The sequence below is a fragment of the Artibeus jamaicensis genome, unplaced genomic scaffold (assembly GCF_021234435.1).
Source record: "Artibeus jamaicensis isolate MK-2021 breed Jamaican fruit bat unplaced genomic scaffold, CSHL_Jam_final contig_387, whole genome shotgun sequence".
In the NCBI taxonomy this organism is placed as follows: domain Eukaryota; kingdom Metazoa; phylum Chordata; class Mammalia; order Chiroptera; family Phyllostomidae; genus Artibeus; species Artibeus jamaicensis.
Genome location: NW_026521812.1, coordinates 20,453,973 through 20,471,265, shown reverse-complemented (window position 1 = coordinate 20,471,265; position 17,293 = coordinate 20,453,973). Strand labels below are relative to the sequence as shown.

Here is a 17,293-nt window from a genome sequence, read left to right as displayed (position 1 = left end):
ACTCCATGGGTCAGTGCTACAGAGTAATCAAAAAGCAGTGGGGGCTTTTCTCTTTCCCAGAAGTCTGCAAACTCTACTCAGGCAGACGAGACTGCTTGGACTGGGGGGACTGAAGTACTCACGCCAGCTGCTAATGACATTAGTCCTGGCACACAATTCACCATGGCTCTTTGTCTACATACTGCAGTGGCTCCCAGTTCTTCTTTTCTCTGGCCAAATACCTGCCCATGTTCTTCAAACTCACGCTCAGGCAGAAAGCTGAGGATGAGGCTTAGAAGGCACATGGGGTGAGGTTTTCCCAAACTGTGTTGAGAGAACATCCAATCAGAGGCCCATTTCTGCTGGGTCCTGCTTACCTGGGTAGGGCACTCTTCCTTTGGTGACCAGCTCTGTGAGTAAGATTCCGAAAGACCACACATCAGACTTGATTGTGAACCTGCCGTACAGGGCTGCTTCGGGGGCTGTCCACTTAATGGGGAACTTTGCACCTGCAGAAAGAACACCTAGTTACTCATCAGGCAGTGAGTATCACACAGTGTGTGGGGTTGGGGAGGAAAAGCACTTGGAAATAGCTTTCACAGGAGCAGGTTCACAGAAAGGATGGGAAGGAGGCGACATAAGGAATGAGCTAGGACCGAGGAGCTGCTGGGCCTAGTCCTGGCTCTATGGCCTTAAGCAAGCCAGTTTAATTTTAATTTTCCCATCAAAGAGTTGCACTTCAAAGCATCTTTGAGCTCTGGCTTCTAGACCTTGAATCTATGACCACATTGAATATCACAGATTTCACTGGGAAGTGAATCTAACTTGTGAATTGGGAAACTAACATATATATATTTGCTTTGGAACAATGTTATAGTTTAATAAATACACACAGCATTAAATCACAATGCTACTCTCATGAATCCTCTGGTATATAAGACCGTCGTTTTTTCTTGTGAGGCAGGTACATAAAAACGAGATCAAACCACCAGCTTCTCCCAGGGTGTGGACAGTTGCTGCAGCCCATGTGCTAGGCTGTGTTTCCCTGAGTCTTCAATACCTACAGCAGGGAAAGGATTTTGCCTCTGGCTGCTTCCCTCCCTATACTCCCTTCTCTCTAGATATTCTGCCTGGTTAGTGGCCATTTTTAATTCTGGGACAGTTCTTTTTCATCAGTATTGTGTGATCCCTTGCTTACCTCCCTACCTTTCTCCTGTCAGCCAGAGAGGCTGCTATACAATGTTTGCTTTTTCAAAGACCAGTCTTGCCTCCGTGACTGTCTTATGAATCTCTGATTTCCCAAGACCAAGGAGCAAATTTCACACCTAAGTCAGTAGAATCTTTCCTTTTAAATTTCTCCAATCGTGAAGAGAATCCTCCCTCTAATCCGAATGGAAGGGTGGGGTCTGCCCTGCTCTCTACAAAGCTAGATGCGTGAATAGGGATTCAAACGGATTCAGCAGCCTGTGCTCTCACACATTTATAATATCTCAGCAGTTATAAAGTGGGTCCATATATTTCATTGAACAAACTAAAAGGAAAACACAAGGAACTTTTATTACTGATGTAAACACAATTATATGTTTAAAGCATGTTAACTTAGGAGTTCCTAAAAGAATCATACAAAGGCTAAAAATACAAATCAGAATTTTTCATAATGTCTCCTATAAGAAGTCACAATGCGCAAAATGGCAAATGATTAAAATCTTTAAATTAGTATGGTTTTAATAACCAGAGGTATGATAAATTACAGCAATTAGATTTTTGTTTTAAATATAGTGAATGATAACATCTTTAGCAAATCTAACTGGAATTTTCTGGCAATATAATTTTCCTTTGCATCTCTTTTACGCCAGTGAAAGGAGATTAGTGAAATTAAAAAAAACCCCTACTATTTCATTATGAGATATCTCACATTAACACTGGAGTAGAGAGTTATTTTATAGTTTGCTTTTCTTTTCATGCTTTGAATTATTTGTAATTAGCTGTTTCTCAGGCATAATTATTTATCCCCATCCTTAAGGGTTGCACAATTCCACATAAGGCCTGGTATTCTTCAAACAGTCATTTGGTTTTAAAAGTTTCTTTCAAGGTATTCTTCTCACACTTCAGCATTCTGTTCACGCAGCTTTGGACTCTGAGCTGCTGGGATTAATGTGATAGATTTTCTTCAGTGTCAAGAGCAGACTTTGCCCTGGACCAAACCCCAGCTGGAGTTCTCTCTCATTTCAGAGAATTAAAGGTATATTACATTTATTCCTATTTAAACCATCTCTTGAGCCAAATGGCTTGGAATCTATGTGCATTTCTGAAGCAAATAGAACATTCTTCTCTACTCGGCAGACACAAATCCTGAAAATAAAATGACAAGCGAAGGAGCCTTTCTTCCCTTCTTGAAATCACTAACATTGGCAAACGTGTATGTGTTGCTGAAAGTAAACTATTCAAAATTTTATAAATCCATTTTGGATTTTTTGAGAGATTAACCCCCAGCCCCAGATTCCAATATATCGGCCATTTTTGCTAGTCTGCTTTATTTTCTCGTTATAACACCTACTACATCATTTACTTCCCTGGAATAGGATTGGTTAGCCTATTGTGGACTGGTTAGCCTTGCTTGGAATCCTGTGGTGAGGAAACATTCCGGTGTTTTAAATAATAATTTCTGATACACATCTCAGTGTTGTTGCTCTGAATTCTGCTGAGATGTGGGCTGAGTAGTCGTAAGCTTTATGTAACAACAGGGATCTTACTCACTGTCTTAGCTTCAACATTTATCCTAATTCCAAGGACACCTGCCTTTCAATCACCAGAGGGGCCTCCCTTCTGAGTTCCTGACCTCCTCAATATCTCCACTGGGAGGTCTCAAAGGGCCTTTCGAATATGACATCCAAAATTTACCTTCCTGACGATTCTGTTTCTCCCTCAGGGCCTGCTGCCTTGTAAACTGCCTGGCTGAAGACAGCAGCACGCCGCGCATCCTCCTGATTGGGATGCTGTGTCGATTTGCTATTCACAGTGCACTCGGGTAGCAGCACAGAGCTGCTTAGAGAAGGAGCTCAATAAATCTGCACTGAGTCATTGTGGGTCCCTGCTGCTTTATCGTTGTCCACACACTGAGTCCACTTCATTGCCCTCTCTCCAGTCCTTGCTTGAGCACTGTCACCTGCTTGGACTCCTGCGGTGGCATTCCAGTTGGGCCCACCAGTACAGTCTGGTCCCTTCTTCCTCCTTCTCCAGCCTCTTCTTATGATCCTGGGCCTACTTTCCTTTGCTCTGGAGTCCCAAACTCTCCATTGATCTCTGACTGCTCTTACCTGGGGCAGGGCCGCGGGACAGGCTGTTACTTGTGCAGGGAACCTTGCCTGAGCACCAAGACTGGGTAGGCTCCCTAGCTTTGCACTGCCAGGTGTCTTTGTTTTTTGTGGCTGTTACTCTTCAGCACAATGAATACATTACAAGTATCCCCCACTTTCAAAACTTTGTGTTAGGCCACTCTAAAATGGTGGTTTTTATAAAAGACCACCATTAGTACCTGTTTTCAATAACCGAAACAAATCTGAAGTTTTTGACTTTTACAGAAAAAGGCAGAGACCAAAAATAGCATCGCTATTTGTTTTGCCATGAGGATTTTGGAAGCAGCTCCCAGAGCAGTGAGAGCGCCCATCATGCTCCTTCCCGGGGATCCACGCTCAGCATCTCTCTGCGTCACAGAGCTCTGAGCTGTGTCTGTGAGCACCTGGGCTTGGTCTTGATTTACATCTTGTGCATATGTTGGCAAGCAGTCCTGAGGTAACTGCTCCTCTGCTTTATGCCCTTTAGGCTCACACACGGTTTCCCAGGAACAGTCTATTTCCTGACAGTAGGGGAAGCCCAGAGTTGTGTTGTCCGAAATGTGACTCTCAATAGGTGCTGCCTCTGGGAGCAGGAGCGTGCATTTCTGGATGGCCACCATACCTCTAGGATTGAGCCCAGTGCCCCAGGGACAGAAGAAACCAGATAAAGAGGCACCGAGTGAATGACTCACTAGATAGTTGATTAGCCCTTTCAGCCCTTCCCTTTCAGGCTGCACCCCAGTTCTTTACAGGGCTTACTGCCAATTTCCTTCTCTGTGGGAGTTGAACTCTCCTTGTCCTCAGTGACCAGTGTCACTGTCACCAGTTGGGTGCCCTTTTAAGGGTCTAACAACTGACATCTACAGTTGGAAAGCACACTGTTACACACTGTTGACACCTGGAAAACCCTGTGTTTTTAATGCCAAACAAAGTGTGTATGATCCTCTTTAGGTCTGAGTGATACTATCTAAGGTGGAGGGAGCCCGGACTTTGCTCTGTGAGGAGCATGGGGCCCAGTTCACTGGGGCTGCAGTGGAGGTCTGTATCAGCAGGAAGATAAAGTGGCCAGAGGCCTTGGGAGTGCTCACAGCAAAAGAAAATGGAAAATCCTTTTCTTAATAGACTAGGGTGAAAGATAAAGGGCCATGGTCTTTCTCATTTACAATATGGTTGATAATCATCTATGCTTTACATAAGAGAAAGGAGAGTGTTTGTGGATTTATACAGTTATCAAAGTTTTTCCGAAAAGCACAGCAAAAACCCCACTCACTATTGCCGGGTTGGTTTTGTTCTTTCTCTTCCTACTGTATGTATTTCTGGACTTTTCCCACATGCTTGGCACTGTACTCAGTGCTGGAGTGAACTCAATCTTCAGCTCTCAAGTTCTGGTCAAGATGGAGGTGTAGGTAGAAATGCTTCCCTTTATTGTACAATCAAAAGAAGGACAACAACCAATTTAAAAACAAAAAACCAGAACTGTCAGAAAATCAAACTGCATGAAAGTCTAACAACCTAGGAGTTAAAAGAGAAACATTCATCCTGACCAGAAGGAGAGGCGGAGATGGGCAGCCAGGGTGGAGAGGACGTGCGGCAAGGTGGAGGTGGACCGGGGTGGGCCAGGCGGTGGCTGGTGGACGGGATTCCCGGCGTTCGCATACAGATAAGCCAGGAGGAACAACTGGGGAGCAAGACAAACCACACAATCCAGGGTTCCAGCACAGGGAAATGGAGCCTTAAAACCCCTGGCTGTACAAACCTGTGGGGACTGCACTGGTGGGGGAAACTCCCAACCTCACGGGAGAGTTCACTGAGGAGACCCACAGGGTCCTAGAATGTATGCAAACCCACGCACCTGGAAATCAGCACCAGAAGGGCACAATCTGCTTGTGAAAAGTGAGGGAAATGATGGAAAGTGGGGTGAGAGCCAAGCAAGTGGCAACGTTCCCTCTCGGACCCCTCCCTCACATACAGCACCACAATGCAGTAATGTGATTGCCCACCCTGGCCAATACCTAAGGCTCTGCCCCTCACAGTATAAAAGGTGTGGTGAGATAAAGAATTATGGCCCGAATGAAAGAATAGATCAAAACTCCAGAAAAAGGACTAAGTGGCAAGGAGATAGACAATCTATCCAATGCAGAGTTCAAAACACTGGTAATCAGGATGCTCACACAAAAGATTGAGTTTGGTCACAAAATGAAGGAAGAAATGAAGGCTATGAAAAGTGGAATGAGGAAAATATACAGGGAACCAACAGTGAAGGGAAGAAAACTGGGAATCAAATCAATGATTTGGAACAAAAGGAAGAAATAAACATTCAACCAGAACAGAAGGAATAAACGAGAATTCAAAAAAATGAGGAGAGGCTGAGGAACTTCTGGGACAATGTTAAACATTCCAACGTCCAAATAACAGGCGTGCCAGAAGGAGAAGAGGAAGAGCAAGAGATTGAAAATTTATTTGAACAAATAATGAAGAAAAACTTCTCCCATCTGGTGAAGGAACTATACATGCAAGTCCTGGATACTCAGAGAGTCCCAAAGAAGTTGGACCCAAGCAAGCACACACCAAGGAACATCATAGTTACATTACTCAAGATCAAAGATAAGGAGAGAATCTAAAAGCAGCAAGAGAAAAGGAGACAGTTACCTACAAAGGAGTTCCTGGAAGACTATGAGGTGATTTCTCAAAAGAAACCTTGCTGGAAAGAAGTATTCAAAGTCATGAAAGGCAAGGAACTATATCCAAGATTACTCTATCCAGCAAAGCTATCATTTAGAATGGAAGGACAGATAAAGTGTTTCCCAGGTAAAGTCAAGTTAAAGGATTTCATCATTGCTAAGCCCTTATTATATGAAATGTTAAATGGACTTACCTAAGAAAAAGGTAAAAAATATGAACAGTAAAATGACAACAAACTCACAACTATCAACAACTGAACCTAAAGTCAAAACCAAAAACTAAGCAAACAGAGAAAACAGGAACAGGATCATAGAAATGGAGAACACACAGAGGGTTATCAGCAGGGAAGGGAAGAAATGGGAGAAAAAGGTACAGGGAATAAGAAGCATAATTGGTAAGCACAAAATAGAAAGAAGTTAAAAACAGTATAGGAAATGGAGAAGCCCAAGAACTTATATGTACAACCCATTGATATAAACTAAGGGGAGGGAGGAATATTGGAGGGCAGGAGGGTACAGGGTAGAGGGGGAGAAGGGGGGAGAAAAATTGGGACAATTGTAATAGCAAAATCAATAAAGTATACTTAAAAAAATCTCCAGCTCTCATGGAGCTTGCATCTTACTTTAGGAAGGAGATAAAATAAATGAGTGGCCATTATGTACATCAGACAGTAAGAAGTGCTGTAGAGGATAATAAAATGAGCTACAAGGGCAGATTTTGTGGGGCTTTGCAAGCCACGCTAAAAACTTTGGACCCTGGAAAGGCCTTGGACGTGCGGTCTGTGTTCTGTCTGAGAGGCGAGTGATATAGAAATTGGTGGTGCCACTGTCTTCCCAGACCTGGGGGCTATGATTTTGCCCAAGAAGGTACCTCCAAGATGGAGGCATAGGTAAACATGGCTCAGCTCCTTGCACATCACATCAAAATTACAACTAAACTACAGAACAACCATCAGTCAGAACTGGCAGAAATCAAGTTGAATGGAGGTCCTGCAACCAAGGAATTAAAGAAACCATGTCCATCCAGACCAGCAGGAGGGGTGGAGACGTGGAGATGCAAAGTGGGCTTTTCCCACAGCCACGTGTGGTGGATAAAAATTCAGGAGGGATATCTCTGGAGTAAGGGGTCCCAGCCCTACAACAAGCCCTCTAGCCCAGGGATTCTGTGCTAGGAAGATAAGCCCTTGTGGCTTCTGGCTGTAAAAACCAGTGGAGAATGAGTTGGTGGAAGAAACTGCTGCTTTCCCAGACAGTTCCTCTTAAAGGGCCCACACATGGATTTACCCAGTCTCATTCCTGCCAAGCTCCAGCAACGTGGCAGCAGCTTGAAAGGCTCCAGTGGCATATGGGAAGGAACGGAAGTTTCTAGCATGACAGGAAGAGCTGGAGAACAGCTTTCTCCAAGTCAGAACTTCTGTGAATGCCATTGCTTCTCTTCTAAGCTCTCCCCTCAGAGCCACAGAACATGGGCAAAAGGTACCATATATGAGACTCCATATGAGACTTCTGGCTTACACTGTTTATTTCACCCTGGTGATTCCTTAAGATTCTGCCCACCTGACTTGCAGGCCCACCCAAGTGGTTAACAGTGGCTTTTCCATACAATGACTTTTTTTGGGACATGCTTCTGATCTTCCTAAATCCTCTCAAACATACAGCAGTTGGCCTCAGTGAGTGCCCTGTATCTTGCTAACTGACCCCAGGCCCGACTCTAGCAGCAGCTGGCCTTGGTTCATAGCCTGGCCTCACTAGGGCACCTCCAAGCCCAGCACAAGAAGCAGCCAGCTGCAGATCGCTTTATATCTTATGCCAAGTGGCCCCACACAGAACACAAGCAGGCACCAGAACCCTGCTGAAGTAAGCCCTGCACTGTGGAATGAGCCTTTGCATAGCTGATCCTCCTTGGAGGGAGGAGATTGGTAGTCAGTGATCACAGCCAGTATTTGCTGCTGTTTGTCTCGGTAAATCTCTCCCACTGACCTGCCAACAGCAATCAAGTCTCAACTACAAGAGGAGGGTGTACTCAGCCCACACATAGGGTGCACCTTGAACACCCAGCTTGGGTGATAGGGGAGATTGTATCACTGGACCCCACAGGCTACCTACTATATTAGATCATATTACCAAGACAGGGAGTAATAGCAATTCTACCTAATACACAGAAACAAACATAGAGGGGCTGCCAAAATGGGGAGATGAAGAAACATGGCCTAAATGAAAGAACAGCATAAACCTCCAGAAAAAGAACTCAACAAAATGGAGATAAGCAATCTTTCAGATGAAGAGTTCAAAATGCTGGTTATAGGATGCTCAAGGAACTTAGTGAGGACCACAACAACATAAAAAAGATCCAGTCAGAAATGAAGGATACACTAATTGAATAAAGAACAATTTACAGGGAATCAACAGTAGAGTGGATGAAGCCAAGAACCAAATCAATGATCTGGGACATAAGGAAGCAAAAAACAACCGACAAGAACAGCAAGAAGAAAAAAAGAATCCAAAAAACCCCCAAGGATAGTATAAGGAGTCTCTGGGACAACTTTAAGTGTTCCAACATTTGCATCATAAGGGTACCAGAAGGAAAAGAGAAAGAGCAAGAAATTGAAAATCTATTTGAAAAAATAATGAAATAAAACTTCCCTAATGTGGTGAAGGAAATAGACATACCAAGTCCAGGAAGCACAGAGAGTTCCAAACAAGATGGATGCAAAGAGACCCACACCAAGACACATAATAATTAAAATGCCCATGGTTAAAGATAAAGAGAGAATCTTAAAAGCAGCATGAGAAAAGCAGTTAGTCACCTACAGAGGAGTTCCCATAAGACTGTCAGCTAATTTTTCCAAAGAAACTTTGCAGGCAGGAAGGGATTGGAAGAAATATTCAAAATGACAAAAAGCAAGAACCTACAACCAAGATCAATCTATCCAGCAAAGCTATCAATTAGAATTGAGAGCAGATGAAGAGCTTCCCAGACAAGGTAAAGATAAATGAGTTAATCATCACCAAATCATTATTATATGTTACAGGGACTTAAGAAAAAAAAGATAAAAACTATGAGCAATAAGGTGGCAATAAATATATATCTATCAACAACTGAATCTGAAAAACAAACTAATCAAACAAGAACAGAAAAAGAATTATAGATATGGAGAACAGGTTGATGGCAGGCAGACAGGAGGGGGAATTAGGGGAATAGGTGAAAAGGTGAAGCAATTAAAAAGCACAGAATATCCATGTGCATGTACAGTACAGTATAGGAAGTGGAGAAGCCAAAGAACTTACATGCATGAATTCTGGACATGAACAAGGTATAAAGATTGTCTGAGGGAGTCAGAGGTGCTGAGTGGAGGGGGCAAAGGAGAAAAATTGGGACAACCATAATAGTGTAATCAGTATAATATAATAAATAAACAACAACAACAAAAGAACTTTGGATCCCATGCAAGTGTGATGGGAAGCCACTGGAGCTTGTGAGCAGAGTAAGATGACATCCCCCCTCTTTCTTTCTCCTTGTCTTTGAAACATGGAAGATAACATATTGTTACCTCGAGAATAGTTTGTGACGAGATAGAATATGAAAGGCATTTTGACTTTTCAAAACTCTCAAAAAGCATCATGACATTTCAAGGCCCATGGGGGTCTGTTAGCAATTAGCAACCAGGCAGATTATGCTTCTATTGTTACTTTTGTCATCATGTTTATTTACCTCGTGGTGGCTAGAGGCATATTTGTGCTATTTTTGCCCACTTTTCACATTTGAATAATATGAATAATCTCAGGGACAAAGTAGTAAAACTTAGTATACTCCAACACCTTGTAAAGCTCAATTGTTTTTGTGAGAAATGTTCTTTCCTGATGTGCTTTCTTTCTTCTCAAACACTTCTTTTGTTCTGCTGTAAACTCTTCTTCACTCTCCCACTCTAATTAAAAGTGTCTGAGGGACCTCAGTGTCTCTCAGGGACGTTGTCTCTCACCTGAAGGCTTCTCTTTTGATTTGCCAATGTCTGAGGGACAAAATCTTGAATGTGACAACTATGAATCTAAACTGAGTTTTCATGAAATCATCTTACTACATACAAGATATTTTATCATAAAGGGGATTCTTGAAACTAGGTAAAAATTTTACTAAATGACTGACATAAAGTTTACTCTCGCTTTAATATTTTAGGATGCAAACAGAGTCCCTTTTTTGTTATCTCTCTTCTGGAGGTCAATCAGCATTCTGCCAGGCTTCAAGGTGAAAAATCTAAAAGTGGGCTGGGACTTCTCCTTTTCCTTAAACATCTGCTCTAATCCAGCCTCAAAGTCTATGGTTTCCGTCTTTGACATGGCTCTCAAGTATGCCCTCTCTTGTTTAAGCTCTCTGCCAAAACTTAGGCTTGGGTCCTCATCCATTTGTTTAGTCCTCCTTCCATGGTGCCCTGCCTTTAGCTCATTGTTCACTCAAATACAGTTGATGGCACAGGCCCACCTACATGCAGGTTTTTACAATGGATCCACGCAATTCATACTTGGGTAGCAATTCATACAGATTCTCAACTTCACAGTTGGGAATCTGTGTTTCTGGAGGGTTGACTGTAATTACACATGGATTTTTGATGACATGAGAAGTCAGAGCCCCTAACCCTCACATTGTTCAGGGTCAGTTATAATCGCTTTAACCTCGGCTTCATAATACCCCTACCCAAGTACACACTGGGCTCCTACTGCATGACATCAAGGTCCTCTGCCTGGTTTTCGTGGACCCACATATCCATTCAACTTGGGCTCTTTCTACCCCAAACACCACTACTCTAGTCTAGTCTGCTTTCCCATAGTCTGTGCTTGCACTTGGCACAATCATTCTTGCTCCTTATACATTAGCTTCTAAATACCATCCTTCCCTTCTGCCTGCTTAGCCAAAGCTCAGCTCAAGTCCCATTTTCTCCATGAAGTCATCTGTGATTATCCCAGCCCTCACTGGTCTCTGCACTGCACTTGGGGCCAATGCTATAAACAATGGTTCAATGCCTGACAAGAGCAGCTTCCACAATAGCTAAACATACACTGAGTGCTTACTGTCAGGCACCCTGCTGAGTAGTTTACACATAGAAGGTTGGTAACAGTAACGGTCCTGTCTGATATATGAGAAAGTTGAGCACAGAGAGGTAAAACGACACACCAAAGGTCAGGTGAAAGTGGGACTTGAACCAAGGGTGTCTGGCTCCAGAGCCCAAGGGCTTGAACATGATATACTATGCCTATGTCTCCGACATGTTTTTCTACCGGTTCTGCCTGTGTCATTTTTTAATTTCTTTAAATAGAATGGAAGTCCTTTGAGGTTGGAGACCATGTTTTACACCTCAGTTCCTCCACAGCACTTTACTTGAGGCTGGCTAAACAGCAACTGCTCAATAAATGCCTGAAGGGTCAACCCAGCGATGTTGGTAACACTCTGATGACCAAAGGAATTCTCTTCCTTTACACAGATTTAATCAAACTGAACAAAGAAAGGAGTGACGGTGCAGCAGTACACAAACTAATAATCACACTTTGGGGCAGTCTGACTGAATGCTCTCACTTTTAAGAGTGAACAGGAGGGCCAGTTAGGTTCATTAAGTCAGGGTGGCTCATCCCAACCCCAGGTGCTCCATTCCAGTTAGTGAAGGTCCTCTATCCCTAGTGGCCAGGTAGTCTAATCTGTTTTCTTCTGCCTCAAACAGAAACAGTTTTACTTGATTGGTTACTTACTGTACTTTACGTGTTTTCATACATTAAGATGTTGGCAGTGGCATTTCAAAAGGGCAAAGAAAGATGGCAGAAACCTCTGCTCTTGAGTTTAGCTCCTGCACTAAGTGTGTGTAAATCATCCAGGGAGCAGGGGTCCCTAGTGAATGCTCTTCAGGGACCATGCAAAGAGGCCCACCTGTGGGCTGAGCTGGGCTTGAGGGGTCATTTGTGGTAGGCCTAGGACAGACATGTAGAAGAGGAGCTTCAGAGTCAGGCAGATCTGGGCTTGCACCCTGAATTTTCTACGTGACCATTTAAAACCTCCCTTAATTTTAGTCTCTTTACTTATAAACTAGGGATGATGATAACCTCATAAGGTTGTGGAGAGAATTATAAATAATGTGAGGGTCTCGGCAGAGCACCTGGCACCTCGTAATAGCTAAATAAATGCCAGATATTATTTTCTTTGGGTAGTAGTGCAAAGGCACTGAGTTGCATGCATTTAGTTAGGTAAAGCTCTCAAAACTTTGAGAGAGAAAAAAAGGCTGAAGAAAACCCAATACACTCATTGATCAGTCACTGAGAGCTTACTGAGTGTCCAGTGGGTCCTCAGCACGGTGGGAGGCACTCCTGAGAGACCCGAGCGTAGGCCACCTCCTGCCCCAGGACTTTCCAGGCAGCTGAGGAGACCAAGCTCATAGGCAAATCCAACATAGAGCTAATTGTGTTGCTGGCTTTAGGGAGAAGAGGGTTCAGGAGAGAGGGAAAGAGGAACTGCACAGGGAATGGGGCCCGGGGTCGAGGTGAGCACACGGAAGTGCTGTATTGTGAGCCCCGGCTCTCTCTGGGTGAGGCTCAGGGCAGGGCCGGCACAGGCCTCGGTGGCGCCCAGCTCACATCACGGGCTCTCGCTGGACTGTCAAGCCTTTTTTTTTGTCCTAATGACCAGGCTGATTTCACAGCCCTGTCTCAGAAAATATCCCCTCTGGTGAAAAAACTGGGCCAAAGTGGAGAAGGCAATGCCAGGGCAGAGTAACAGAACGCGAGCGTTCTCACAGAGGACACAAGTGGTGCTGTGCCAGCATTTTCAAGGAGGAAAGGCATCAGCACAACGACAAACGCTGGCTTTCTGAACCAAAGGTCCACCAGAGCCCTCTTTAACTATGAAGCCACAAACTCTGCAAATTTATTACATTCAATATTAATAATGTGCAGCACTGCCACTTTAAAGTTACCCTGGGGAACTAAGGAAAAGAAATCACAAACCATGCTAATAGCAGGAAGCTGATTACATGGGGAAGTGGAGGGGGGGTGACTGGGCAGGACTAGGCCAGGATGTCCTGTGAAAGAGGTACAATCAAAGCTGACCTGACTTGGAACTCTGTGGTTATTCAAACAGAACAAGGATTTCAAACCCAGTAAAACCTGGCAAAGCAAAACTCAGAATTTTCACACTAGGCCAAAGGAATGACTTTCACATTTTCCAAACATGTCTGGAATAGCAAAATGGTGTGTTCTCCAGTTATTCCTGGTGACATATTCTGCTGAAATGTCTACTTTAAGTTCATAAGGTTTTAACATCATGTTTTAAAGATAAAAATAAATGACAAGTAAATGGCACAATGGAGTGAGATGACATCCCATCTGAAATGCATACGGGTGAGCAGGGTGTTTGAGGAGAAGGGAGATGGGGGCAGGGAGGAGCACTGTCTCACCAGCGACGTGGCAGGAGAGGGGCAGGTCTGGCTGAGGGAGACAAGAACCAAGGACCAGAGGCAGGGCCTGAACACAGTGCAAAGACAAAGGCTGGTTTCCTAGGCACAGCTCCAGTCTGGTGTGGCTGAGTTTGAAGGAGAAATGTTCAGGCTGAGAGGGGTGAGCAAAGTCCCAAGGGGAGCCCCAAATTGAGGACCAGACAGAACAGGGATGGAAAGCCCACCCACAGGTATTAAAGCCTAATCAATACAACCAGAGGACAGAGGAGAGCAAACCCAGCCACCAGGAGAACGGGGGATGAAGCTGGAGGCAAGGCACCTGTCCTGGCATCTTGTTTGAGTTGGGATGGGACAAGCAGGAAGATGGACCAGGGAGGGCCAGGACAGCCTTACATGGAAGAAAACAGACAGACCACGGCCGTCCTTCTGAGAGGGAGCCAGCAGGAGAGGGGAGGGTGCTCCGGGCTGCTTGCCTTTCCCCATCGTCTTCCTCCCAAAGGTGACTAATGATAATCCACGATAACGCTCACTGGCAACCCAAAAATAAAGAACAAAATCAATAAGCATCTCCTCAGATCATGGGTATTTGGTTCCTTTACTCTCTGGGAGAAAATCTAAGAAACACCAGGGGCTCTCCCTGAGTGTGGACTGTTGGGGGCTTGTTTAAGTGGCTGTCTTAGGTGGAATTAAGGAGGAACCTCGCTTGCTGTTCTAGAACACCAAACCTCCGAGGAATTCCAATTATCCCTCTATCTTTCCAAGAGCCAAAGGGAAGCAATATTAGGATACAAATTCTGATTCACAGCCCCAGGAGGATAAACACTAACTGTGGACTTTTACCCAGGACAAAAGGCAAGAAAGCTGTGTGCAGAGCTCCACGTGCTGCTGTTTGGGGTGGTGAGAACTCAGACTGAGCAACAAACGGAGGTTTCGGATACAGCTCAACATAGAAATTATTCCAAGAATCCAGCCACCCTGGAAGGATCGTGGGCCTGGGTCAATGTGAAGTCACGCCACGAAGTCTGCTAGACAGTAAGGACAAGCACTGGGGTCTGGAAATCTGCTTGGGAACAGCCGGGGATTGTATCGAGGGTTTGGTTGGGAGTCAGGAAGAGACTGGAGAAAGAGAGGATACACACGCAACAATGGCCACTTTGCAGCTGCTTTTTCAAACTGCCCCCCCCCCCCATGCCTGTGGCCTTGGGGAGACCAGCATGACGCTGTTGTGCTCCCCGCTTTGGCTGGAAGAAAGAAGCTTCAGAGTGGGGGGCAGTGTCCACAGGCACTGCCTGTCCCTGATTATCCACGGGACATAAGGGCAGGCGCTCTTTTGTAGCAAAGCAAGACAAGGAAGTCGAGTGACATTTTTGATGTTTGGTGGCAGTCTGCAGTTCCTATTTACACACTTTAAAATCACAGAGGGGTGACCATCTGCTTCCTTCTCAGCGATTACTAAGAAACGTGGGATGCAGAGACCAACAGCATGCTCCTGACCGCACAGCGACAATCACTTAAATGGCTCTGCCTGCGACAGTACAAAGGGGAAGAAGCCCATGTGGAATACAAGGCATGGCTGGCAGGGTGGATAAAGAGGAAAGGTATTTGGAAGAGAAGCTCCCAGTGACCGGGCTTATGGCAGACCCCTCTGTGTCCTCTGGGCAGAGTCCGGGGGCTGCCTGTCCCACTACGGGAGTGAAAGAAATGAGCCGGCCCCCTCTCCCACAACAGTTTTAATCTTAAAAGAGACCAGTAGGCTAGGGTGAGTTGAACTCCTTTTATTTTCATTTTACCCTTTGGCTTTCCGTACATCCTTTCTCTGAGGGAAATGGATGGTCTGTACCCTCCGCCCCCCTCTCCCCGCAGTCTGACCCCTATCGCTGAGGTTAACCTGGCCTCGCAGCTGGGCTGTGGCTCAGCAGATACACAAAGCGTCCCTCTCTCGGAAGTGCCAGTGGAAGCCTGCGACTGTACAAGGCGGAATACAAATGAAGGCGCTTTTCTCCCCAGCGACAGAAGTGTACCAAACCCAGGATCTGGGAGGATTGATGAGAACCAGGCTCGGTTCAGGCTGCAACCCGTCTGCTCAGCAGGGCGTTGGGCAGGAACCCCCAGCTCTCAGCAGACAGCCCCTGGGGACCCACGCGTGGTCAGTTCAAACAAACGAGTTTCCTGCTCAGTACTTAAAACAATGGATGTATTGGACAGGGCTTGCTTTTTGTTAAAGGACCGTTTGCTTCTCTAGCATGGGAAGGATTAGATTAAATTCAATAATTAAAAGGCCCACCCCCTTTGCTGTTCAGGTCACAGCACACTGTGTGGGAACTGCAATGCTGCTGCTGACAGAGAACAAGAAACGCATGTGCGGACAGGGGCAGAGGGAGGGCATCTCGCGGCGAGACCAGCCTTGATCTGCCACCGGATTACAGGGGCCTCAGAAGAGGCTGATTAATAATTCTGCAGGAGCCCTTGAGCTGGAAAGCTGGCCCTCTGAGTCTGATAATCCCCAGCCCTGGTAATACAAAGGAAGGACTGGAATTGAGTTCACAGCTCTGAATTGTGAAATTCGAAATATGAAAGAAACAGGAATCCGCTTCTTCCTGACTGTTTGTCAACCTCGCTGCCTGCTTGTTTGTGTTAAATGGCTACTGTGCTTTTTGAATCCAAAATCTGATTATATTTAATTAGTACAGGCATCTGGGATTTCTAATACACAAAGAGTTATTAAAGTAACAAATCTTTCTAAAATATGTTCTCCATGAAAGAATGTGTTAATTTATGCAGTAACAATTTTTTAACATGAAATAATTAACATGAAAACTGCAACGATTATGAATTCTTTGCAGTCTAATTTATATGTGAATTTTTCTCCAGATAATAATCTATTCAACTTAAACCCTCAATACTGAAAGCATTTGAACAGAGGCATTTTATTTCTTCTATTTAATACACAAACCTAAATTTACAAGGTCTTATACAAAGTCCCGATGCCCATTTCTGCCTACATTCCAAAGATCCAGAGATTAAATTGCCTTGACATTTGCTTCTTCGACAATGATCTTGTGATTAACTTAGACCTTAAAATAAACCCCCAACAAACCCCAAACAGAGCAACTCTATGTTCCTGTCTTTGTAATGATTCAAATCCGGAGAGGAGAGGGTTAAATAGGCAGGCCCTCTAAGTGAGAGAGCCTGAAGGGAGAGTCAGGAAAGACCAAGACCAGGGAAGTGTGTGCATTTGTACCAGGGGGTGTAAGTGTGTGTGAGAGAGAAGGCTGCTTTCATTACTTCACTGATCAATGGTAGTGATATTACTGTTACTACCATTACTAACTACTCTATGTAACGGCTCAGTGTTTGCTTTATGTACATTCCCAGGGAAGCCGTGCAATTCTGTGATGTAGATAAATGTTATTTCCCCTGTTTTCAGAGGAAGAAACAAAGGCTCAGAGAAGTTAAGTGACTTGCCCATAGTCTCAACGCTTATTAGCAGTGATGCTAAGATTCATACCCAGATAATTTGACGTCAAAGGTCAGGTTCCTAGCCAGTCCAGTCCCTGCCATCGTTGGGAGGGGAGGGCTGTGTGTGTGTGTGTGAAGAAGAGGTCTGGCTACACAAAAAGACACAAAGCTTAGTGCTGCCAGGGGGAGGGGGAAGGAGTGAATAACACCGGCAGCTTTTGCCAACTGTCTTTTCTAACCCTCACAACCACCTGAAAGGTTATCAGCACCAACCCTGTGTCACGGATGAGGAAGCTGAGGCTCAGCAGGGCTCTAGCTTATGCAAAATCCGTGGCAGGAAATGGCAGAGTCAGGGTTTGAACACAGGCTTATCTCGCCCCTAACCTCCTGTGCATCCCTTTACCTCAAG

The 17,293-nt window shown here is 44.8% G+C and overlaps 1 protein-coding gene across 8 annotated transcripts in view; it reads right to left on the bottom strand.

The window, feature by feature from the left end:
- FYN (FYN proto-oncogene, Src family tyrosine kinase) overlaps positions 1 to 17,293 on the bottom strand; it is a 203,087-nt gene that overhangs the window by 12,820 nt on the left and 172,974 nt on the right. For all 8 annotated transcript variants that reach the window (XM_053664772.1, XM_053664775.1, XM_053664770.1 and 5 more), the window contains one exon: positions 357 to 488. In XM_053664772.1, coding sequence (XP_053520747.1) covers positions 357 to 488 — 132 coding nt within the window. The remainder of the gene's footprint in view (positions 1 to 356; positions 489 to 17,293) is intronic.